Raw genomic sequence first — 26,036 nt, 5'->3', positions numbered from 1 at the left:
TCCCCTCTCCACCCAGCCCCACCCCTCCCATTTTTGGATGCACGACGGACGTACGGACACAATAATTCCCCGTGGGCTGGTGTAACCAGGAGGTTCCTACCAGTATTACACTCGCAGCTCTCAGCTTCGATGTACGTACTACTGCACGTTGAACTTCTTTCGCACCGTACGTAGCCAACCGCGCTAATCGGAGATGCGGTGGAATAACAAACTGAAACACACACACACACACCAAAAATCACTTCTGAAGCAATCGAGTTTTTCCAATCTCGACTATTTCATAGTTGGTGGCTTCCCCCATCGTCTCCCTCGCAGCCTCCCAAGGCTCGGAGCAATCGGAGCAAGAGCCGGGCGAGCAGCGTGGGCAGGAGCAGCAGGAAGAGGAGCAGCGGGAGACGTAGGAGCGCATCGCGTCCCCGGCAGGGCGACCCATCATCGTCCCTGCTGAGCCCCGCCTCGCTACTCAACTTGCACTACATCGCGCACGGGGTGCAAGACGGCCTCAACATGCGCGGCTTCGCGTGGCCCCAAGGCCCCGGTGCCAAGAAGGGGGCTCGTAAGGGCAGGAGGAAGAAGAAGACGTAGCAGCAGCAGCGACGGCGACAACACGACGGTGTTTACGCGCGAGTGCAATAGCCGTGTTTATTTGCAGACACAGTAACAACGGAAATGTACTCGTCAAGATCCTCATGACGTGAGACGCTGTCGACGGGAAGTATTTCAATTTTGACGCAATCATCATGATAATTAAACATTTTCGGGCAAATTGATACCCTCCACCTCTCCCCCCACCCCAAATCGCCCCTTTGCGCATTGTGTGACGCGTTTGATTCTTGTCCGTAAACAGAGGCATTGCTTTTCGATTTAAAGCTTTCGTGACTGCAGGGATTCATCTTCTTGGTTCTTTCGGTAAAGTCACGTAGAAGGGAAGTAATAAAATAATAAAAATAAAACATAATAAAATAATTCTCACGACGTTTCGGCCACAACGCAAGCACCTGCTTATGATTGCAAGTTGTTTCGGCCACAACGCAAGCAGCCGTCCTGCTTGCGTTGTGGCCGAAACGTCGTGAGAATTATTTTATTATGTTTTATTTTTATTATTTTATTACTTCCCTTCTACGTGACTTTACCGAAAGAACCAAGAAGAAGAGGCATTGCTATTTAGTGGTTACACGCAAATGGGACCGGAATCGCTGCAACACGGCTCTGGTGTATACGTCGCGGTTCTTGTCATCGTCATTCTTTTTTTTAGGAGCGAAACAATAAAGTCAGCGTCTCCTTTGCCTCGAATGCGCTGGAGAGCAACACGTTAAACGTATGTGCTGCGAAGGGCCACTGCCCGAAACGTCGCCTAACCCAGTACAGTATACACTTTTCATATTCAGAACCATGGCGCTATTGACGAGTATTACACTGGTCAACAAAAAAAAAACATTTATTTCTGGCCTGGACTTTTGCAGCTGTTTTAGACTGATTTCAGGGTGCTGATTCCAAATCTGATCTCAGATTTGCTCCATCACCATCTCAGTTTTATGCTATCGGTATACCCCATTTTCATTGATTTTACCCGAAATTAACTCTGTCACTTATGATTGCAAGTTGTTGCGAGTCAGTGACTGCTTTAGTGTTAAAATATGGTGCTGTTTTTTTAGGATATTGTTTATAATATAATTTTATGTAGATATCCATTTATTTAATATTTTTCTTCTGCATTTTTATTGAAAATGCAATATTTGATATCTCAAAAACCTAATGTGATAGACAAAAACTGATGTCAGATTTGGAATCAGCACCCCAAAATTACCTTTAAACCGTTGGAATACCTTATGCCAGAAAAAGTGTGTTGACCAGCGTTATCGAGCGTTTGTAATGCGAAATCCCCGAGCGTCGAAACACAACCCACATCCCAGGCGCGCCTTGTGACAAGCGCCGTCACGGCGGCCAGGACTCGGGGCCCACACGCCGTCTCCGTGGCACGCAGCTGTCCGATACACGTCTTGTACAATCTTCACTCTCGACCGAAGCTTTGGAACCCGCGTCTCTGGTCGCATAGACGCCCGCGCAATCGCGATTCTGTCGCAACGCAAAGCAAGCCGACTTGCCAAAGGTGCGCGCCCGCCCTCCCAGCACTGCCCCCCACTGCGACCCCACAGATTCACCGTCACACGCCAAGCCGCGACACATTCGCAGGAGCCACACCGATTTCCCCGAGTGTGTGCGCAGGGCGATGTTATCCTACAGGGAGATGCGAATGTAATTTTCACGGTGGAGGGTTGTTTGTGCAGTGAATTACCGCAGGAGGCAGAGAGCTTAGGTGTCAATTTTTTATCAGATGTGGGGACCTAGCAGAATCGCTGGGTATATTGTCCGGTGCGTTGGGACGCGGTTTTGGACGTGTAGAAATATGCAATTTGCTGGTCATTGTCATGAGCAAGGTGGCTCACTGCGTGGCTCGCAATCTAAATGTTGCGAGTTCACACTGTGGTTCGGGTCTGTAAAACATTAACAACTGTGTTGCAACGTCTACGAGTGGTTATCCTACAGAGAGACTCGCCTCCACCGTGGTAACGTGGAACTTCCACCACCGGCTCTGTAGGGCTGTAAACGAGTAGACGACTACCAATGCCTCAATTGAGCTGCAGGAACTCTCCACTGGTAACCGTTAGTGTAGAACGCATTATGCCGAGGTGCACACGCATGACATAGAACCTCTTCTTGGTTCTTTCGGTAAAGTCACGTAGAAGGAAAGTAATAAAATAATACAAATAAAACATAATAAAATAATTCTCACGACGTTTCGGCCACAACGCAAGCAGCCGTCCTCAGGTGGTCCAAGAAGGTGGTCCACCTGAGGACGGCTGCTTGCGTTGTGGCCGAAACGTCGTGAGAATTATTTAATTATGTTTTATTTGTATTATTTTATTACTTCCCTTCTACGTGACTTTACCAAAAGAACCAAGAAGATGAATCCCTGCAGTCACGAAAGCTTTAAATCGAAATGACACAGAACCTCTCGTGCGAGTTATGAGGCGCGCCCCCGAGTGACAGAATGTGAATGTTATTTGGCACTGGAAGCAAACCGGCGGATAACGCGTTACCAAAGCGCTGCCGATTGCTGCCTCTGCACACGTGGATGCTTGAAAGGGGGCTCCACTTTCATCCCAGGAATCGAGGACTAGACCTGGGTTTTCACGCTTCAGTGTTGGAGCACGTCCGTGTCAGGGGCGCCCAGAAGCATGGCCCAAATATGAGAAATGACTCTGAAACCGACTCAACTGGGAAATACGGCGCGACTTTGCCCGACACTCAGAAAACACGACAGGACCCTCCTGAGGAAGTCTCGGGGCCTCAGTGAGGCTTTCCTGGGTAAACAAAGTGTCACAATTGATACGCTGTAATTATTACACTGCATCCGGCAGTTTACGCGCGTTAAACAGTGGCGATTTAAATCCACTATGGATCGTGCGGAGCTGCAGCCAGGGGGCTGTGGTAATGTTGGGGATGTGGCGGCGATCCCCTCGTGTGCGCGCACAACAGATGGCGAACAGTGGACTCACGCAGGACCCTCATGCACGGACAAGGCTACAGCTGGGTACTGGCTGACGGGGGAGAGTTGCGCGCAATTGCTCGCTCACGCCGCCGCTTGCCAGAATGGCCTCCACTCGAGGCAATTCTCAAGCGGTATTGATCTGCTTGTCCACGCCGACCAGACGTGTTTGGAAGAGGTGGGCGTGCCCACAATTTACCCCAACACACGCGACCTGCCAAAATCGACTGTGGTGCACCTATTTATACCGCTGGCCAGATTGAAACGGCCGTGGGAGGGATAAGAGAAACTTGCCACGTTGTTTCACCTGTCGCACCGCGAGACTGCATGGAAATGGCGACCTCTGGATTGCAATTCCAGCCTGCGGCTAACCAACGTGCAAGGTGCGATTTGATGGGAGGGGGGTGGGAGGTGATAGTGGGGTGGTGATGGGGAGATAGGGGTTGATGTGATGGGGTAGGGAGATGGGGGGTGATGTGATGGGAGGGTGCGCGTAGACCGCTGCCCTCAGCGATTGGACATTGCCGCCAGCAGCCGGGCCGATAGCCTGGATCGTGGTCGAGCGCGAGGGTGCTTGGGACTAGCAGGTGCTGTAGTGTAGGGGCTGGCCAGAAGATGGCAGTACAGCAATGGATTATTGAATCCATCTGGGTGGAGCTTTAAGTGTGACCCACTCCTCTGTGCTGCCTTTTCTCCACGTTCTCCGGTTACCTCTCGCAAGAAGCCAAACTCTCGTTGCTGGAATTAACCGAACATCCCAATGTAGCAAGATCCTGCGGAAATTGTGTCTTGAGACCCTGCGAGGCTTCCCAAGCTAATATGCATCAGTATAATTAGTTCAAAGTGCGTATCCCACAGTAAGGCAATATAATTCACCTGCTATGTGTGTCATAATTAATATTGTTGCTATCAGTTATGTGTCAATCTATTATTGCACAAAGGCCTCCCTCCGATGAGCACGGTTGGCTACGGAAGGTGCGAAGCTTCAACATACATACGTGTTTAGTTTGTTGTCCTTCCCCGCACCTCTGATTAGCACGTTTGTCTACGTACGGTGCGAAAGAAGTTCAACACACGTACATGTTTAGTTTGTTGTCCTTTCCCCGCACCTCCGGTTACCACGGTTGCCTACGTATGGTGCGAGAGAAGTTCTACATACGTACACACTGGAAATGTGACAAATTGCACCTTGTGTAACGTTGGTAGGGGAGAAGGGCAACTTGATTTGCCCTCAGCTTGCATTGACAGAAGAGTCGATTCGCTTCTCAATGCGAAACACAGCGCTAGCACTGAAGCGGAGACGCACGCTAAGGCGACACTACTCTCTACGACAACACGCGCACGTCGCTGTGCTACATCTAACCGCGGAATCGTCAACGCGCGCGTCAGGCGTTTTCACTTTCTGAAAACATTCGATGATAAAATATTTTTCCCACCCCGAGGCATTTCTGCATATTCGTAATAGTCCCTGAAAATGTGATGAAATGTCGCTGTTTTAGTGAGAATAGGAATGATAATTGCTGTATTTGTATCGAGCGTCGTTACGGGTGCACACCGCGTCACGCCACCGTGGGGAAACCCCAGACGAGCAGGAAGGCAGCCAGAATTGACAATTGCCCAAGCTCTGTGATCCTATATTTGGTTGTTTCAACAACTCCATGAATGAGTGTTGAGATAATAACAATATCATTTAACTTGGTTCAAATGTGTCTGGTGATATCCGGGCCACCCACTTTGTCCTGGCAGTAAAGATGAAAGGGTTTTCATTCAACACATATTCAATCGTGTTCCACACACACACACGCCCTCTGTCCTGGCAAATAAAAAAACATGAACACAAACCTCTCTATTGTACTAGCACAGTGGACGTCAGTGGTGCCCCGGGGGGGCCGCGGCTGCAGGAAGGTGGCTACACGAAGCTGAATGATTATAACCACCACCAGGGGGCTCATGATTACGGTCGCCGATGCAGCACACCGTGCCGTGGAGGTCGCCTCCACTGCCCAGCCTGGGGTCAGCTCCACCTCTTGGTCTGCGTCAATATCTAGAGACGACAACACACACGTCACTCTTCCCATCATCGTCATCGTCAGCCACGATCTATCCACTGCTGGATGAAAGCCTCACCTTGGGGAGGCTGCCAGCTCTCGCGACCTGGCAACCCAACAATCCACCCAGCACCTGTTACACGAACCTCAGTGGACGTTCTCTCGGCCACGTTCCATTCCTCGGCACGTAGGAAGAAGATGGCTGTATTTGTAAAATGTCCTTTGTAACAACTCCTAGGTTGAAAATGTGATGTTGGTAACCAATATTTGATATCTTGACTTAAAGCTTTCGTGACTGCAGGAATTCATATTAATTGGGTCTTTCGGTAAAGCCACGTAGACAGAAAAAATCATACAAATATCACGACGTTTCGATCGCAACACAAGCAATCGTCATCAGGTGAAAGAATAGCGGGAGAGCTGCTGAGGCAGGATGTTATCAAGGTTTGAGATGGGTGTGGCCCAAGGGTCATAAGCGAAGTGGGCGGGGCTAGTGATGAAATTTGCATGTAAATTTCAGATTGGGTATATCGGAGAGCTACCTCCACTACGAAGCTGCAGAGGTGGCCGTTGTATTGTGAGAGATTAGCATGTTAATGTTAGATCGTAGCGCCACCGCCACATCGAGGAAAACCAGCAACGGTGGCTGTGTTAGTGTGAGACATTTAACCTGTTAGTGAGACATCTAACCTGTTAATGTAACACCAGAGAGTCGAAAATAACTACTAACATCGGCAGGTAGGATGGAAACATCACAGCCAGTTATGACTTAAACTGGTTAATAACGTCCTTCCAAGTGACCCAAAGAGATCACCAGCATCTCTGTGGAGAATGTAACAAAATCACTTCGCAGGCGACATCCTCCTGCTCCAATCGTCTGTCCCGCCAGGTAGACAGACCGATCATACGCATAGCATTCTGGGAGTGCATTACTTAGGAGCATTGGTTCAACGTGAGCAGTGGTGGCAATGCTGTTATAAGTGTTTAAATTAGGGTTTAATATGTCTCCTTGTGAAATAAACGACGCTGACCAACATCTGCATCCAATGCATCTATCTGCATCCAATGTGCCCGCACCTCCGATTAGTACGGTTGGCTATGTATAAAAGAAGTTAAACGTACATACAGACATTAGGCCTAACATTGCGTCAGTCACATGGACAAGGCTGGCATCAAACGTCAGCAGCCAAAGTGAGTGATGCTCATGTTTACGGCCCTGGGCCAAGTGACCGTGGAATTGACACATTCCTATGATGGGGGCAAGTCGATCCACAGGACACAATCACCGTTGATCTTCTTGGCAAAGTGGTACTCAATTTACAATCCCAGAATGATGATGGTCTGAGTCAACCCCCCCCCCCCCACCCAGGATATGAACTGGCAACCTTTCGATTATGATCCACCTGGTCGGGATCAAGGATAAAACATCTATTTCACTCCAGCGACTGCGTGTGTGTGAGGCCCGTGGATCCTTAGTAGTGGGGAGTGGTAGTGTAGCGATTAGCGCGTTGCGCTACGAACCCGGCAACCCGAGTTTAATTCTGCTCGTGCCCAATATCGGCGACGATTATCTCGACCGGTCCTGGGCCTCCCCTAGGTCTACTCAGCCTCAAATTAGAGCCTGGTGCGGTGTGTAAACATTGCCACTTGGGACACCTACCCCCTCGTGCACTGTACTGGCCCTCATAGGTGCTGCTCGCTAACAGCACTAACCCCTACAGTCTGTTAAGGCCATACGGGCCGATCTATGGCACGTGCATGTGCTGCCCACCTGTAATAGTTTGGCTTGAAAGGACCATTCTTGCTCATCCCCAGATACTTTGCTTGGTCGTCTGTGAGCTCGGTGAGATGAGCATCAAATGTTGGCAGGTGCAGACTCGCCACGTACTCGTCTGTGACACGGACACAGGTGATACACACAGTCTGTTGAAGCACCAACAATAACGTGCTTCCAATAGAGACCGATTTCCCCTTCACTTGATCAGGCCACATATTGCAATGTCTGGAAATATATTGGGGACTAATGTGGAACGGTGGAAGCGTGCTTGGGGATTGCTGCAGAGGTTCGCGGTGCAAATTCGGCAGGCCGCTCTGGATTTGAAAAAAAAATTACCTGCAAATGACTTCATTGGGATGAGCATAGCAATCATTGCCTCCTACTACGAAAATTTAGCAGCACCCTCCTGAAAAAAAGTGTTGAGACTCAGTGAGGCTTTCCTGGCTAAAAAACATTAAATAACATTAATGTCTAGGACGACACAGAGAGCTGTCTTTTGTTCACAATGCGGTGCCCCGGCAACAGAGTTCAATCACCGCTCATGGCCAACATCGGTAGCAAATATGTGAAGCAGTCTTGGGCCTCCCCCTCGGTCGACTCAGCCATATATGAGCACCTGGTGCAATATGTAACAATGTGTAAACATCGCCAGTCGGGAAACAAAGGTGGCTGGGCATGGTGCTGGCCACCCACCCCATCATAGGTGTGCCAGACCGGCCCTCTTATGTGCTCACGAACAACACTTGTGCGTTTCTGTGCATACAATATTTTGTAGAACAGAGTACGCAAGTAACGGCATCCTTTGGGGCATAATGCGATGGGCGAGCCTTGAGCACTTTGCTCTGATCCTCCCAGAGATCATAACGTTTTTGAACCGTCTTTGGGATTCTGAAGCTCTTTGTCAGCTTCCCTCACTCGTGTCCTGTAGGTGCTGGTCTAATGGGAGTTCTGGAGTTCATTTGCGACGAAGTAGAACTGTGACAACGGCCACTGTACGAACGGCTGTGCAGCGCGTAACAAACCTAACGGTATTATGAACGCTGCAAATGTCAAAGAGTGAAAAAGAATGCACAGCAGGGATGAAGTGAATGTCTCACCCATCTTCTTCGGCAGTAAATACACATCCTGTTTGTAGCGTCCGTCTGGAGCATTGTACAGTTCAATTAGAGCCAGCGCCTGTCACACACACGCGCAGAGAACAGACCGTTGGGGCAAGTGCTGTTAGGGAGCACCGATGAAGACCAGCATGGCACACGAGGGCGTGGGTGGCCAGCGCCATGCCCGACCACCTTTGTCTCCCAAGTAGCAATGTTTACACACCACATCAGGTACTCATTTGAGGCTGAGTCGACCTAGGGGAGGCCCAGGACCAGTTCAGATAATCGTCACTGGTGTTGGCAGTGAGCGGGAATAGAACTTGGGTCGCCGGGTTATTCGCGCAGCGCGTTAACCATTACACACACGCGTGCACACACAAGCACGCATGCACACATGCAAGTATTGGGATCTCATGTCATCACACGTTTTTTACGTTTAGCATATGCACACGCACACTTTCCAGAGCAAGAGCATGACTTCTGGTACAATCAGCACACATCTGACGTGAGTGTGTTGGTGTGTGCGAGTGGGAGTCTGCGGCTGTGTTTGCGTGGTTGGCAAGTGTGTCCGAGTGGAGAGTATGTGCGAGTCGTGCGAGTGGCATCGTGAGTAGTATCATGAGTGTCAATGGTATAATAAGTGTGAGTGATATTGTGTGAGTGGTATTGTGAGAGTGGTGAATAGTGTCGTGAGTGGCGAGTGGTATCGAGGGTGAGTGATACCGTGAGCGGTGATTGAGTGGCATTGTGTGAGTGGTATCATGAGTGTGAGTGGTATCGTGAGTGTCAATGGTATAAGTGTGAGTGATATTGTGTGAGTGGTATTGTGAGAGTGGTGAATAGTGTCGTGAGTGGCGAGTGCTATCGAGGGTGAGTACGAGTGATACCGTGAGCGGTGACTGAGTGGCATCGTGTGAGTGGTATCGTGAGTGTGAGTGGTATCATGAGAGTGAGTGCTGAGTGCGTCTGGCATTGTACGAGTGGTATCACTCGTGGTCAGTGACTGGTATCGATAGTGTGAGTGGTATGGCGAGTGGCGAGTTGCACTACCAAGCACCGACGCGCACTGCGTGTCAGTTCACCTGTGTGGTGGCTGTGATGGACAGCACAAACGAGGGCACACTCGAGCTGCTACGGTTCAGAAGACGGCCCTAAAAACGTTCAGCAAAAACAGAAAAAAAGCAAAGGAATTGCTTAAGAAAAAAATAAATAAATCACCAGCAAAGGAGCAAATGCAGAGAGCAAAATAAAAAAGAAAGCAATGATACGCAGAGACATGAGCGAGGTCCACCCTGAAAGTACGGTTACTGAGCATCATGTCGATTAGGTGAACAAGAAGAACGACATCCGATGATTTTGGCCAACTTCAGCAGCAAGCAACGATGCCAAACAGTGTCATAGGCAGCACCACAGGGGTCAATCATTGCTGTGCCGATTTTCTGTTGATGCTGGAAACCAGCCTCTATGAGGGTGGTGAAGGCAAAGGTCTGTTTTGCAGCAGCTAAGCCTAGTTTGAAAACCGATTTTTTTTTTTGGGGGTCGATAATGAGTAAAGTCTGGCAAACATGACACGTTCCATCAGCTTGGAGGTGGAGGGCCAGAAAAATGGTGATGACTTTGACCTGCTTACATTCTTTCGGGAGTTTGCCTGTCCATATAGTACTCTTAGGTTTTTCGGTAAAGTCACGTAGTTAAAAATAAATTATAAAAATGATAGAAATGACAATAGAAATAAAATAATAAATCACGACGTTTTGGAGGCAACACAAGTCTCCGTCATCAGGTGGGACCGTCACAGCTAAATTTACTTGATACAGTAAACTTGATACAGTAAATTTAGCTGTGACGTTCCCACTTGATGACGGAGACTTGTGTTGCCTCCGAAACGTCGTGATTCATTATTTTATTTCTATTATCATTTCTATCATTTTTATTATTTATTTTTACCAACGTGACTTTACCGAAAAAACCTAAGAGTATGAATCCTTGCAGTCACGAAAGCTTCAAATCTAGAATTAATGTCCATATAGTCCCAGATTATGTCGAAACGCAGGACACAGACCATCAAGTCCCTTGTTGGATCTTGTTGCCCTGAGGGTCTCAAGAGCCAGAAAATCCTCACCGAGTCTCAAGACTCTTCTTCACGTGGATCCTGCAAAGTGTTCGCAGTAGGGGCCGATGATTTATTGCTCTGCGTGTTTCCCAATTGAGCAATTTGCGGTGTGTAAAATTTGGACCGTGGCACCTGCACAATTTCCAACTCTTTCAAATGACGTCAGCCACTGTGACTAGTTATCAGCCACTGTGAGTGAAACTGATGGCACGTGGTATTGTATGGTTCATACACTGCAGTATTAACCAGGGAAACCTCTGGATTTGAACACCCACGAACCTCTGCATCAAAACTGTTCAACCACCACACTGGAGGTCACAACAACACACCTACTCATTTACTCACTGTCCCACTCACCAACTCACTCAGCCATTCGCTCACCCACTCACATCTTCTTAGGCAGCCTGCTGGGCCGTGTCACTGATGTGGTTGTGTGTAATATTTTATCGTCCTATACCTTGTGTCATTATTTATCTGATGGGATTTTTTAATTAAAGATGGACCAGGTTGATGATGATGACGCAAAATGTGTGTGAGAGCGGATTGGAATAAAATATGAAGTTGAACGTGATAACGAAACGTGGCAATGTGCCCAAGACATTTTTAACGAGTGTGTATGACCCACTATGGTGACTGGATGAGGCACGTGCAGACTGACAAGTACAATGACACAAAAGATGAAAAGTGCGCAAAAAAAGCAAAGAGTGACGCATGCTGGGAATGACACCGAGACACAGGATGAACATACGGATCGGAGAAAATGCACAAGTTATAAACATCATGGCTTAATAACACGAAGGGGACTTGGGCCGGCCACGTCACGGCAAGACGACTAATTACGGAATGGCGGCCAAATGAGAGCACGCACCGAAGAGGATGTCCCCCACGCAGATGGAGCGATGAAAACAACTCGTGTCCAGGAGCTAAATGGCGTGCGCATCGGCCACGGATGATAAAGATGATCGTGAGAGGTGGTCACAGCTTGGGGAGGCCTTCATCCAGCAGTGGATTGATCATGGCCGTACCTCGGCCAGCAGAACGAGGCGCTTTCCATCGGGCCAAGTCACATGGTCCACGTGAGTTCGCACTCGCTCCCACGTGAGATCAGGACTGCGCAGGCTCGCCTGCTCAGACGCACGCACACACACAGACGCATACATCGGCAAGAGAGTGTGTGTGTGTCAGTGTGTGTCAGCCTGTGTAAACAAGCATTCCTGTATGTGTCAGCATGTTTCAGCGAGCGTGCTCCAGCGTGCGTGTCATTGCGTGTCAGTGCCTGTGTGTCAGCGTGTCTGTCAGCGCGTGAGCATGTCAGGGTGTCAGTGTGTGTTAGCGAGCATGTGTCAGCGTGTCGGTGCATGACGGTGTGTCTGTGTCAGCGTGTGAGCATGTCAGCGTGTGTCAGCGTGTGTGTTAGCGGGGGAGCGTGTGTCAGCGTGTCAGCAGGAGCGAGCGCGTGTCAGCGTGTCGGCATGAGTTAGCGTGTCACAGCAAGCGATTGTGTGTTAGTGTGCGCCAGCGCATATCAGCGAGCAAGCGAGCGTCTGTCAGTGTTTGCGTGCCAGCGTGTGCCAGCTCGCGCTCACCACGTCGATCTCCGTGTTGGAGTGGCCCATGTTGCACACGATGCAGCCGTTCTTCAGCCGGTCCAGGTGCTCGCGTGTCACCACGTTCTTGTTGCCTGTGAACGGCGCGAGTGAGTTCGGAACGGGGGCCCTCGCGGTGGCGGCGTGTGCCGCAGGGCCCAACGCAGCTCACCTGTGCAGGTGATGATGATGTCTGCTTGACGCACGATCTCCGCGAGTTTCACAATCCGGTAGCCCTCTAAGCTGCATTCCCACAACGCACAACATGTGGCCTTTCATTATTTTCATTTCGTCCTTTAAAACAGTTGGTGAGCAAAGGCTCTAAGGCCCAGTATGTCAAACAGTCAGCCACAAACAGCACTATCGAAGTAAGAAAAGGTTTTTTGAATTGAGCAAGGGTACTAATAAGAGCTTTGGGAAGAGACGATGGGAGGGAATTACAAAGTGTAGCAGTGCGAGGAAGAAGCAGAAAGAAAAGTGTTGTGACCTGCAGTGTGGTGACTGGTTGGGTGAGTGGGTGGAATGTGAGGGTGAGTGAGTGGGTGAGTGAGTGGCTGACTGAGTGGTTGAGTACGTTGGTGAGTGGGACAGTGAGTGGGTGAGTAGGTGTGCTGTTGTAACCTGAAGTGTGTTGGTTGAACAGTTTGGATGAGATAAAAACGAGTCTTATATAGTCAGTGATTTCCTACTAAATTGAGCAGAGGCATTTTTGCTCATCTCCTGTTTAGGGCCCTGCAGACAGAAATGACACATTCCTAGGACGGTGGCGAGTCCATCCAAAGAACAACTACTGTCGATCTTTCCCACAAAGTGGTACTAATTTTATTGACTCAGAGATGATGGGCTGAGTGGACCCCAATCAGGATCTGAACTCGTAACCTTCCGCTCGCTCTCCAGCTGAGCGACGCAGTATTCTTGTCTATATGGAGACACAAACGTGTGCTGTCGGTGTATTTTGTTGACCACGTGAAGTGATTCAACGCATAGCCCTCGCAGCCAGCATTAACTAGAGCACAGTAATGTTTTTACACCATTGGAACCTCCTTTGCCAGTAGCAAAATATGATAAAAAAAATTTTACCCTTTTATCTGGCAACAAAACTGACACCTTTTTTTTACAAGGAGTCATGTTTGCATTGACCACAATACCTGCAGTCGGAATGCAAACAAAAAACACAACTCTGATAATGTATGCACAAATGTGAGACTAGGCTCTAAGAAAAGCTGTCTCGGGTGTGGACCAACCAATTTCAAGGACAGTGCATACATTATAAGAGTTGTGTTTTTTGTTTGCATTCCGACCTCAGGTATTGTGGTCAATGCAAACATGACTCCTTGTATAAAAAGGTGTCAGTTTTGTTGCCAGATAAAAGGGTAAAAAAACAATTATCATTATTATAGTAATGTTTTTGAAAAAGCACTGCCACTTTGTAAATGTATCGGTGCAGAGGACCCAACCACTCGACATGTTTACCAGGCCTGCAGGGCACATATTGGATCCATCTCCGTGACGTAAACCACGGCACCCAGCGCTTTCAGTGCAGAGCAGCAGCCCTTGCCCACCTGCATGCCACAAGACCAAGCGCTGTCAGCGGGCACCTCCGAAGGCGAACCAGGCATGGAGTGGCCAACACCATGCGCACTGATGTTCATTACACACCGCACTGGTACTTATTTAAAGGTGAATCAGCCTGGGTAAACCACGGAATGATTCAGATATTCGTCACCGACGTTGGCTGCGAGCAGAAATCAAACCGATTGACTGCGCGACTGCTGATGAGGCATGGAATATTGAAGTCAATACAAAGTTTGCCATTATGGGACCTTTGGGTGAATCACACAATAAGCAGCGAATAACATTTGCAAAATGGGGGCTCAACAGCCTGCACTGGGCCACAACACTCACATTTAGATATATTTTTTCTTAAACACAATTTTTCTGAACACAGCCCCAAAGCCCTAAAACATCAAGCGGCCGGCAACAAACAGCACAATCAAAGTTGTGATTAGAGTTAACACGTTTCTTGAATGGAGCCAGAGTTATTGCAACAACTTGGGGGAAAAGAGACGATGCGAGGGAATAATCAAAAAGGGAAGTGTCGAGACCCACGGTGTGTTGAGTTAGTGGGAGCATAGATCATTGACTGGCTAAGTGGATCAGCGAGTAAGTGGTTGAGCGAGTTGTTATGCCCTGCAGTGTTGGTTGAACACAAGTGTGGATGAGATGAAGCGGTCGGTGTGTGGCAGACCGAGTCCTCAACACGGGTGCACGAATCAACGAGTGAAGTTCATGAGAACAGTAACCACGCCAATTGCATTTGCAGAAGAGTGACACGGAGGTGACTGACCACCGGTGAGCGAGCGACGGGAGTGAATCAATGAGTGTTGGATCATCCTTCACCCTGACTGCTGTTCTACTCTGAATTCTATTGAGTGCAGTTTCGGTAGGAACTGGGTGCTAGACCCCAGATAAGTTTGTATCAGACACAAGAGCTCACCTCTCCATATCCGCACACCACCACCTGCTTACTGCCAAACATAATGTCTGTAGTCCGTTTGAGACTGCACAAGACACGAGGGTGGGCGACATAAAAAAAATATTACCGGATGGGATTTTCACACAAAGTAGAGACCAGCAGCGATGATAACAACAGCGCGTGCTTGTAGCGCATGCAGACGAAACCACATGATTCGAAGCATCATTGTAATTGGGCAATAATGACAGCTCTGACCGGAGCGCATTAGAAGGTTAAAAAAGTAAATTAGCAGAGTTTTAGCCTTGTAGATATATTGATACAGTACATGTAAGCTGGGCTTACGAAAATTGTTGTTGTTATAACTACAGGGATATTTTTAATAAAAAATAATAAATTTCTGCTGAAACACTGCACAAAAATGTTATAGACAGTCATTGTGGTGTTACTCCCTCTGATGGTGTCACCCAGTACGGTCCGCACCCCCCACACCCCCCTAGTGACGCCACTGCGTATGTGTAAAGTCATAAGCATATAATTATGATGGAAGACATAGCGCACGCTTCCATGCCTGTTAATTATTGCAATGAGTAGCAACTGTTAGGCACCCTTGTTATATACGTGGCCTGCTTTCGATTTCTAGGTATATGTGTAGCGCGCTGTAAAGGGGCTACGTGTACTTACCTGCAGTAGCAGACAGGGCCCACCAGGGGCAGTAACTTGGACCGACATAAAGGTCGCTAGATTCCCCAGCCCCAAAGCAGGGGGGAGGCTGTGGGGTGTTCTAGGTTCCCCCGCGACCCCTCCCCCCCCCCCCCGGAACTCTCTGGGAAGGAGGCGTGGCCAGGGCCTGGGAGGTGTATAAAAGCCGGACCTCTGGACGGGTCCGGGGCCAGTTGAAGACTGAAGCCCGGCTAGCTCGGACCCTGGGACTCAGCTGACCCGCCGTCCTTGTAAGGGCCTGGCCCGAGCAGGCCAGTGGTCGGAACCTGTACCTTGGATGGGTTGGGTCAGAACAGCCTCCCCTAGGTCACCTCTAGCCGGAGGACCCAGAGACCGTGGCCCCAGTAGTGGGGCACGTCAGTGTGCAGGCAGTACCTCCTTAGGCAGCGGGTGAAGGGGCCGTAACCCCTTCGAGTGTTAAGGGTTCGGTACGTGCTGTATCGTAGCTTTGTGTTAATAAACGTGTTGCCTCCAAACCTGCGTCTCCGCCATCGTGAAACCCACACTACATATGTACGGATGAGTGTGCATGTTTATATGTTGATGTGTCTTTGTCTTTCTATGGGGAACAGTAGTGTAGCGGTTTGCGTTTGATTCCCAATCACGGTCAACACCACGTGACGATTATCTGAACTGGTCCCGGACCTCCCCTGGGTCGACTCAGCCTTAAGTGTGCCTGGTTCGGTGTGTAAACATCGCCACGAGGGAGACAAAGGTGGAGGGTGTGGTGCTGGCCACCCAACCCTCTTGTGCTGTGCCAGCCTTCATTAGGTGCTCGTGAGCAGCACTTGCCCCTACAGTCTGTTACCACGGTTGGCTACGTACGGTGCGAAAGAAGTTCAACATACTTAAGTATACGTGTATTCTTTAGGTGTATGTCTTTGACGTTTGCTATGTATGTGTATGGATATTTACGTGCAGTAAAACCTTTTCATTTGTGGAAGTTTTCACGAAATTCGATTATTCACAATTTCATATTTGTACAGTAAACAAACCTTGGATTGTGAGTAACTTGGTCTGCGAGTGTTTTGCAAGACGAGCAAATTTTTTAAATAAATATTAATTTGATAAACGAGCGAGGTCTTGCAATACGAGTAGTGCGTGTATACGCTTTGTCTGCCGAGCGTCACGTGATCACAACTGATATACGAGTGCTTTGGATTACAAACACGTTTCCTGGAACGAATTATGCTTGCAATCCAAGGTTTTACTGTATACTGGTTCAGGTTTTGCACCTTTTAATGTGCATTACACGCATTGCCTTGTGCATCTAGCCGTCCACTCGTTGAGGTGCCATACGGACGCCTAGTTGGTGTATCGTTAACGTTCAAGTGTTGAGGTAAATTATGTATCATATTGTTGTATTATTTGTGTTATTATCTATTTGTATCATTGTACAATTTAATTAAGTATATAGATGCTATTTATATGTAGAGTAAAGGATGAATATGTTGAAACATTGAAATTTTCTCTTGTATGTTGTCAGACACGAGAATCTAACCCCCTTTTTCCTATATAAACATACCATATCTACAATCGCGAATTCTACTATTGTCAGTTTTTAAAGAACGAGGCCTTACTGTATTTACCATATTTGTCATTACGTATTTGCTATGTATGCATCCCTTGACACCCTGGACACCCTGGACACCCTTGCCAACGAGCCGTTCATTCTCAAGCGATATTTTCCAGGTTAGAGATATATATAAATACAAATATATAGACCGCACAACACGCGTTAACATTTATCAGTGTGAGTTGCGCACGGAGGCCCTACGCACCCATCAAGAATGGACTCCCGGCAGCTGTACAGGTTATCAAACTTCTGCTTGGTGACCGAATCATTAACATTGACAGCTGGCACGCACAGCTTGCCGGCCTTGGACAGCTGGTACAGCCTGCACACAAACACACGGCAACCACCAGAAGGAGCATTCAACAATCGCGTGCAATGCCACGGTAGCATTCAGCCAAGTTCAAGATGACGTTGTGGAGTGACTCATGCAGCCAGCTATGGCTGCAGGGTTTTGGTAGTACATGTTGTTTATGCCATTTATTGTGAAAATTCCATCACAGTTCCTATGATCACTGTTTCATTGGTTTCATGGCTTTATTTTGGTGATTTCAAAAAATATATTGGTTTAGCCATGTTTGTTTGTTGTAGTACAGAGTTAGACTGATGGCCTTAATCTAAGTTGTCTTGTGGATGTTGTTGGTTGTTTGACTTGCATCCAACTGGGATTTTTGCACACAGCGTTGGTGTACGGTGTTTTTTTCTGCAACATTTTGCTGTCTTTTCTGGGATTTTCTGTTTGCACTCAGTCACATATTCACTTTAAGATGTTTTTTTGTTCATGTTTTTGTTTTTTGTTTGTTGTGGTTGCACCCGATTCAAGAGCCGAATGGCTCACAGGGCTATACCTAATACATGAACTTGAAGGGGCAACGTTGTTCTATGGAGCGGCAACGTGGTCCAGTGGTAGTGCTTTCACCAGCCTGTAGCAGAAATTTGTGGTTTGAATGCGGAAGGCTACTACGGTTAACATTTAGGAACAAGTTGTCATCGTGCACGAAGACGCTGACGCCACCACATCTCCCTGGCTACCGACGCTTTCTACCCAACGCCAGATCTCGCAGCCGCTGCACAGTAGAAGCGCAGCAATCTCCAATATCTAGCCAAACCATAACGCACCTGCCGTCCACTGCACTCGCAGTGGACGTTAACAATCCTGTGACGTCATGCGAATAAGAGTAGGCTGTTGTGCCCCAGCGTCAAGGTCCAAAATTGCCAAATTTGAAGAATTATACTGCAAATTACTCAATTGGGATGACACAGAGAAGAGCGATCATCGCTCTTCACTGGCAGAATAAAGCCCAATTACAGGTTGCTGCAGTCACCTTGTGTGGCAATGGGACAAACTGCAATTAGGGGGAAGGGGCCCTAGGCAGAAAAAAATACTAAGAGAAACACAGAGCAATCATCGTCCCCTACCAGATAAAAACTTAAGAGGACCCTCCTGAAATTGAGTCTCGAGGCTTGGGCGAGGCTTTCCTGAATAAAACAAGCGTAGCAGTCATGATGGTGATGATCTGTGCTATGTTTTAGGCAGGTGGCTCTCAGCCGGTGGAGAAAATTGCAGAGGGAAGTCTGCCAATAGGACGGCCACCATTGATCTTCCTCACAAAGTGGTACTCGTTTTTACCTAACATGCAGGGATGATGGAATGAGTCAGCCCCCAAACAGGATTATATATCGCAACCTTCCGATTGCGAGCCACTCGTTCTACCACTGAGCCACGCGGCTAAAACACAGCACAGTAGGGGGCACAGGTGGTGCATTGTCCAGTCATCTCAGTCATTCAACCCATGGCACCTGGGTCTGTCCCGTGAAGCCCTGCCAGCGGGCATTCGACACTTAACGTTGCCTGAAAGTGCAAATAGCCTGGCACAAGCGCCGTGTTCACATCACCGCCACTTAGTGGCGAATGACGGTTGTTGTTGTTGTGCATGAAGCACCTGTGCACGCCCGTGACACTCTCCTCCACGATGCCCCGCACGGTGCGGAACATTGACGGGTACTGCTTGTACATCCAGTGGGTGAGGTCCCCGCCGTCATCCAGGATCTGTCGGCACAGGCGTCGCCATCTCACCGTCACCGCGCGGTAAAATACGCAAAAAGTTGGCGAGTTCCTGCTCAAATGAGCATTTGAAGGCGGAACTCATCTCCTGTCCACAGCCCTCAGCCAGCGGTGAAAATTGCACATTTCTATTGCAGAGGCAAGTCTGCCCATAGGACAGCTACCATTGATCTTCCTTACAAAGTGTTACTCGTTTTGATCGACCATGGAGGGATCTTTGTCTTTATTTTGTCTTTCTGTGTGGGGTGTATGTGTCGTGGAGTGGGTGTGGTGTGTTGGAGACCATGTTCGGTTGCCAGCCCTCGACGTTAATGCAGCGGTCGATACACCACCAGAAGTCATCCTCCGCCTCTCCCTTCCAAGCAAACACCGAGAAGCCTGCGAGAGAAGAACATGTCGAGTCACTCTGGTACCCAACTCTGTTCCCCCACTCCCTTCCTTTTAAAATAATAAGTTGCCATGCCAATGCCATTAAGGTTGTCTTTGTGTTGTATAAAAATAAACATTTGTAGATTGTTACGGTACAATATTCCAAAAAGTTTATGTTTTGTTCATAAACACGTCAGAACAAGTGATATCAATCAACCTAAAAAAAACCTCGTCTGATATTTCTATACTTTTTTATGGGGAGTGACTTTGTACAACCTACTCTTTTACCAAGTGTTTTTGTATCAAATAATAATAATACAAATAAACGTGTTAACACACGCCGCACCCTTCACTGTGGCTGTAAAGTTCCCTTGACGTTATTCAAAATGAGAACGCCACAGCAGCAATCATCATCGCCTAATGGCAGGGTAATGCCCACAGGGTGCAAGGTGATTCGGGCAAAGAGCGAACATGCACACAAAAGAAGCATGGAGACATGCACGCACACAAAAAAAGGAACACGTGGATTAGAGAAACGTACACGGGTTAATGAGATCATTAAAAACTGTGAAGCAAAATGGGCTCCGGCAGGATAAGCTAGTCGCAGGGGTGACGGTCGATAAAATAACAACGAAATCGGTTAGTGTGCAGGTGCTGGATGGACTGTTGCATCGTGGGAGGTGGCGGCGGTTTGCAGAGGCCTTCATCCAGCAGTGGATTGACCATGGCTGACAATGATGATGAAAGGGAACAGTATAAGATTACACCCAAGCTCACAGTAGCCACTGGCGAGCAGGCCATCTGGCTTTTGCTAGCAGAGTGATGATGATGGAGCCCGTGGGGGTGAGGACAGAGGAATCGATTAATGTTGTAGCAAGGATGGAATTCTCCCAATTTGTATTACTGCTATTCTTACGTGTATTCACCCAGAAAGACTTTCTTTGAGGAGTGTCCTGCGACATGTATCACCAGTCAAGTAATTGTGCGGCTAATTTTTCAGCATTGGTATATTTTTATTTTATCTACGGGAGGAACCAGAGAACCCGGAGGAAACTGATGCAGAACAGAAATGCATGCAAGCTGGGAGCGGAATCCAGGACACTTTTTGCTGTGAGGCATGAGTGTCAACCACTGCCACCCTGTGTCGTGGTGCCACGGTAGCATTGAGATGTTAACTACCTCGCCTGGCAAACAGGAGGCCATGGGCTCGATGCCAACCCTGATGCTTGTATATTTGGTCGCGTGTATTTTCTCTGGGTCCTCCGGTTTTTCCCTCCATATGTAGAAACGTGCGTTTAGAGTATTTGGCTGCTATAAATTCCCACAAAGCCACTTGGTTGAGCTATCATTTGTGATATCTAGGTCGTTTCTGAATAAGAGCTATATGTGGGCCTTACCTGGTAAAATATAAATAGTTTAACAGTTTAGTTGAGTAGTATGGGAGAGTGGGATTTGCTCGCATTCCCACCAGACTCGGCGAGTGCAGCCGCCACTTCATCGTGCGTGGAGAAGATGTTGCAGGCTGCCCAGCGACACTGCGCCCCGAGGGCACACAGAGTCTCTATCAGCACCTGCGCATACACATGACACACGGTGTTAGTGTCTCACACGACACGCCATTAGCATCGCACATGACACGGCATTAGCATCACAAACCAAACTCTTTTAAGTACAAAAGTAAATTTCGATTTAAAGCTTTCATGACTGCAGGGATTCATCTTCTTGGTTCTTTCGGTAAAGTCACGTAGAAGGGAAATAATAAAATAATAAAAAGAAAACAGAATAAAATCATTCTCACGACGTTTCGGCCACAACGCAAGCAGCCATCCTCAGGTGAAGAACAGGTCTGTCGGAAAGACAGCGTCTGAATGGGCACCACCAGGCTTGGCAGCGTATATTTAAGCTGGGTTGGAGGGAGGAAGGGGCACCTTGCTTGCTCACGCCATTGATGAAGGGACTTGCGGTAATCTTCCACGTTGATCGGATGTATTGAAAGTGGGCACACCCATACTAAACGCAAACTGCTGGGTGGACAGAGGTGGTGGTGAGCGAATCAACTTATCCCCCATTGTTTCAACTGCCATGGCCAGGCAGAGCCATCCGGTGGCAGGTCGTGTCAGACGGAGCCGTCCGGTGAATCATGGCGACCGCCCCGGGCCCCGCACTTCGACGTCACGGTATCAGATGTAATACTTCCAGTTTAGTTTGAAAGGGTCGAGGGGCCCACACCTGCCTATGGACGGCCCTGCGGCCAGGAGATTTAAATTGAGCCAACTACTCTGGATTGCAAGTCCGGTGTCCTGACCGTTGCACTGCTGTGGTAGCTCCCGAGTGACCTAACTGACCATGGCAAACGTCCCCACTAGAGTAATCAGTGAATCTATAAAGCACAATTTTTTTATGAATTAACTCATTAAAACCAGTAACCAAATGCTCTTTTTGTAGGGTATGAGTTTCATTCTAGAGCAGGACATTTGATGGAAGGTTTGGTTTTCAATTTTGGTTCATGCAATTACTGGTTTACTCCGTTTAACCATTTTTTGGTTCGACCCCCTGCTGTTGCTAACTGTTCGACACCACTGTGGCAGCGCCCCTCAAAATCGGAATATATTACAAAACCAAAGACTCGACCACAGCCGACCTGGGGCCCACGGATGCCGTGTAGTTCACGTAAACTTGACGGCGAGGGTGTGGGCTCACCGCCGCCTGCGCCGTGATGTGTGTGCAGCCGACCACCTTGGCTCCAGCCAGGGGCTTGTCCCCCTGGGCCCGCTTCCTCAGCGCCATCAGAGCCGGCATCTCTGCAATGGTGCATCATTCATTTTCATTGGGTGACAGGATGGCGGCAGCACCATGGTAACACTTGCAGCACGCAGCAAGAGGCGCTAACCACTCCGCCATTGACTCGGCCGCCTTTTTGCGTGGAATTTGTATGTCCTCTCTTTGTTCTGCATTGGGTTTTCCTCCAGGTTTCTCCCATAGCTAAAAAGCATCTACACAATGTAACTGGTATTTGCCAAAACAGCCAAATGTTGAAAAATTACCTCCAAATTACTCAATTAGAATTACACATGGCAAATCATCGCCCCTCCACCCTCCCCTACTGGCAGATAAATACTCACTTGCTGACCAGGATCTGAGTTTACCTTGTGCCCACTGGGGCAGCTGCCATTGTGGGGGTGCCCTTTATTGCGTGCAAAGCGCTGAAACGTCCCGGCACGAAGGAGGGCGGCTCTATCAAGCACAAATCACCGTTGACGCTCTCGCTACGATTATCATTCCCTACCTTGCTCGGCAATCTCGATCTCTCTGCGGCCGAACTCGGCTTGCTTGATGTTCTTCACACAGAAGTCTGAGCTGCTCTTGGAGTTCGACTGTCGCTTCTCCCTCGGGGAAACCTCATCCTCGCTCTCCGAGAAAGACGCTGGAAATACAGGAACCAGCAATGAATCAGTCAACGCAGATGTTTCATCGTTAATATTATCATGGCTTTACCTGACACACGTCATAGAATTTTGGGTTAGGCCACGTAACGATCTGGGCAATTTTTTTTTATCACGAAACACTCCACCACCCAACACAGCCAAACAAATTAAATTGTCGCGTGTAGAAGCGTTTAATATTCCAAATATTGTTTAAATTCACTAAGTTAAACACCAATTATTACAGCCATATTTTGCAGTGTGATACGCGATGTTTACTTCAAACTGCACCAAGCAACCTCAGAAGTCAGAATAACCGTGTTAATGACCTTGGGTTCTCAGACAGGCATCATGACATCATGGCCAATATCTGGCTTGATTCCGATTGGTTGTTCCTGTGATGCCATGACACCTATTTAGGAAGCCGGGCCCGATTGCAGTAAACCGTGGTCACCCGTTGGCGGCAGAGGTTCGCTGATCAAACTCTGCAGGCCATCCTGGTTAATACTGCAAGTGGGTGTATTCACCTTTTCCTGTTCCGAGACGTCTGTAAGTTGCAGGGTGGGTCCCTTTTACCACTGAATCTCGGAATGCTGTTGTTTTTAAAGGAAATGTACTCGTCGCAGAGAACTGTAGTGACACGATTGCATTCTATGATAGCTGGCGCCAAACTGAGCCACACGCACATCCGCATGGACTTGTGAGAGCCTCGATACCGATAAAATAATAAAAAACAATTCTTCCGATTTTATTCCGATTCCGGAATCTGAAGAAAAACTGAAGACGGACACGTATATCATCGTAAAATCGTAAAATACTACGTGCCGCTGTTTGCTCCACTCGCAGTGAACTGAACGCTTGTGGTGGGCATCATTAAACACAAAACTCCCCGTCCATTCATTCGCTGCCGTACGACTCGTGTGTCTCGCTGTGCGGAAGTCACCGGAGCTGTAGCTGTCCGCCGAAGACTGCGAGATGGAGCGCGAGTACGCGGCCACTCCCGTCTTCATGGGCCGCTTGCTCACCTCCTGCAGTTGGTCCGCGAACTGGATCTTCTAAAAACGTAAATGACGAAGGGCAAGAGGGGCCACGTCGCACGGGCACGCGTAAGCAGTGAGGCAGGGACGCAGCTCATCCTGATGTGGTGCGACGACGACGACGACGAGGTGTGTGCGAGTTACCTCGCAGCACAAGGGCAGAGGGGGTGGCAGAAAAATGCACAAGCGCCACTTGCGGACTGCACGCCACTATTTTTATATTTTACCAGGTAAGGCTCACCGAGCTATATCGCTCTTTATTAGAAGCGACCTGACCACAAATAATAGCTCAACGAAGTGGCGTATTACGTGTCAATTTATAGCAACCAAGTACTCTAAACGCATGTTTCTAAATGTGGAGGGGAAACCCGGAGGACCCAGAGAAAAATCCACGCGACTACGGGGAGAACTCCAAATATACAGCGTCGGGATCGAATCCACGACCTTCTGTATATCAGGCGAGGTCGTTAAATCTCGCCACCGTGGTCCCCCGCTTAACGTGTGTTGCTTGTGAGCTTCTAAACAAGTTGGCCGGGTGGTTCACGTATCAAATCACAACAATCAATGCAGAATAATCCCCTTGTTATGCAATCCCTCACTACACAAAGACCCCCCCCACCCCCTCGTAATAGCCTTAACATACTTTTTAGGACAAGTGCTGTTAGCGAGCACCTATGAAGGCCGGCACGACACACTAGGGGGTGGCCAGCACCACGCCCGGCCGCCTTTGTATCCCCAGTTGGCAATGTTTTACACACCGCATCAGATACTAATTTGGGGCTGAGTCGACCTAGGGGAGGCCCAGGAGCGGTTCAGATAATTGTCACCGATGTTGGCCGTGAGCGGGAATCGAACTCGGGTGGCCAGGTAAACACAGCTAACCGCTGCACCACCGCTCCCCACACACCAAAGACAAAGATCCCCCGTGTAGCCTTAACAGACTGTTGGGCCAAGTGCTGTTAGCGAGCACCTATGAAGACCGGCATGGCACACGAGGGGGTGGGTGTCCAGCACCACGCCCGGCCGCCTTTGTCTCCCCGAGTGGCGTTATTTACACACCGCACCGGGTGCTCGTTTGAGGCCGAGTCGACCTAGGAGGAGGCCCAAGACCGGACCAAATAAACGTCACCGTGAGCGGAAACCGAACTCTGCCCCGCCAGGTTCGTGGAGTGCAACTCGCGAACCACCGAGACCCCCACGAGCCGCTCAGCCACACGGAGACCACAACCACCACCACGGGGGGCAGACGTCTCGCTGCGTCTCCACTGCGAGGCCTAGGAGCCTGCCCAGCCTCACTGACCACAACGACCCCCCCCCCCCGTGTAGCCTTCACAGACTGTAGGGGCCAAGTGCTGTTAGCGAGCACCTATGAAGACAGGCACAGTTACACGAGGGGGGTGGGTGGTCAACACCACGCCCGACCGCCTTTGTCTCCCCCAGTGGCGATGTTTACACACCGCACCGGGTACTCATTTGAGGTTGAGTCGACCTAGGGGAGGCCCGGGACCGGTTCAGATAATCGTCACTGGTGGTGTTGACCGTGAGCGGAAATCGAACCCGGGTCGCAGCGTAGCGCTAACCGCTGCGCCACCGCTCCCCTCATTGACCACGGCCACTTCGCGTTTCGCCTGCCCCGCATCTCCCTCACCCCGCGCCGCCTTCTCTCCCGCCGCTACCTTGGGCCGCGCTTTGGCCTGAGCGGCTGCTCGCGCCGCCGCCGCCGCTGCTGCTGCTGCCGGCGTCGTCTCCTCCGCCTCCTCCTCTCCCCGCTGCTGCTGCTGCTCGTCCGCCATCTTGAGCAGGGATGAGGCCGACGACGACCTTTGACCCCTTCCCCCCCCCCCCCCAAAGGTCACCGCACCCCCAACCCCCCCTCCCCCTCCCGCCTGCTGCAACAGACTGCTGGGGCAAGTGCTGTTAGCGAGTAGCGCCTGTGAGGTTCAAGCTACAAAGACAAAGATCCCCCAAATAGCCTGCAATGGACTGTTTGGGCAAGTGCTGTTAGCCAGCACCGATGAAGGCCGGAAGGGTACACGAAGGGGTGGTGGGTGGCCAGTACCACGCACGAAGTCAGACAAACGCCACCTAGTGAAAGACCCAACTCAGAAGATCACCTGGGGTTTTTTTATATCTTACACGAAGTTGCTCATGGTCCATCCCTACCGAAACTGCACCCGCTTGCACAAACGATGGCGGAAGATGC

General features: G+C 49.2%; 1 protein-coding gene across 2 annotated transcripts; it reads right to left on the bottom strand.

Annotated features, from left to right (window-relative positions):
• Positions 1–628: 628 nt before the first annotated feature.
• Positions 629–25,641, bottom strand: LOC133351776 (S-adenosylhomocysteine hydrolase-like protein 1). 2 transcript variants are annotated; one of them, XR_009756224.1, is made up of 18 exons: positions 25,510–25,641; positions 23,740–23,851; positions 22,661–22,798; positions 22,075–22,175; positions 20,843–20,945; positions 19,289–19,383; positions 18,884–18,990; positions 17,149–17,265; positions 14,669–14,732; positions 13,645–13,733; positions 12,344–12,414; positions 12,172–12,266; positions 11,611–11,709; positions 9,555–9,623; positions 8,473–8,551; positions 7,370–7,490; positions 3,014–5,594; positions 629–870 (listed from the first exon to the last, which is right to left on the bottom strand). XR_009756224.1 is itself a non-coding variant. In XM_061567283.1 (17 exons), exons 1-17 carry the CDS (start codon positions 25,624–25,626, stop codon positions 5,588–5,590), a joined length of 1,584 nt encoding a protein of 527 aa, XP_061423267.1. In that variant the 5' UTR covers positions 25,627–25,641; the 3' UTR covers positions 2,913–5,587. The 2 variants fall into 2 exon arrangements, 1 of the variants encoding a protein (XP_061423267.1); XM_061567283.1 differs by lacking the exon at positions 629–870 and having other exon boundaries at positions 2,913–5,594.
• Positions 25,642–26,036: the final 395 nt, after the last annotated feature.

This window comes from Lethenteron reissneri, chromosome 38 (assembly GCF_015708825.2).
Source record: "Lethenteron reissneri isolate LAM-NWPU_2019-01 chromosome 38, ASM1570882v1, whole genome shotgun sequence".
NCBI classification, from domain to species: domain Eukaryota; kingdom Metazoa; phylum Chordata; class Hyperoartia; order Petromyzontiformes; family Petromyzontidae; genus Lethenteron; species Lethenteron reissneri.
Note: the sequence above shows the minus strand (reverse complement) of the source record. Positions and strands in the feature narration are given on the sequence as shown.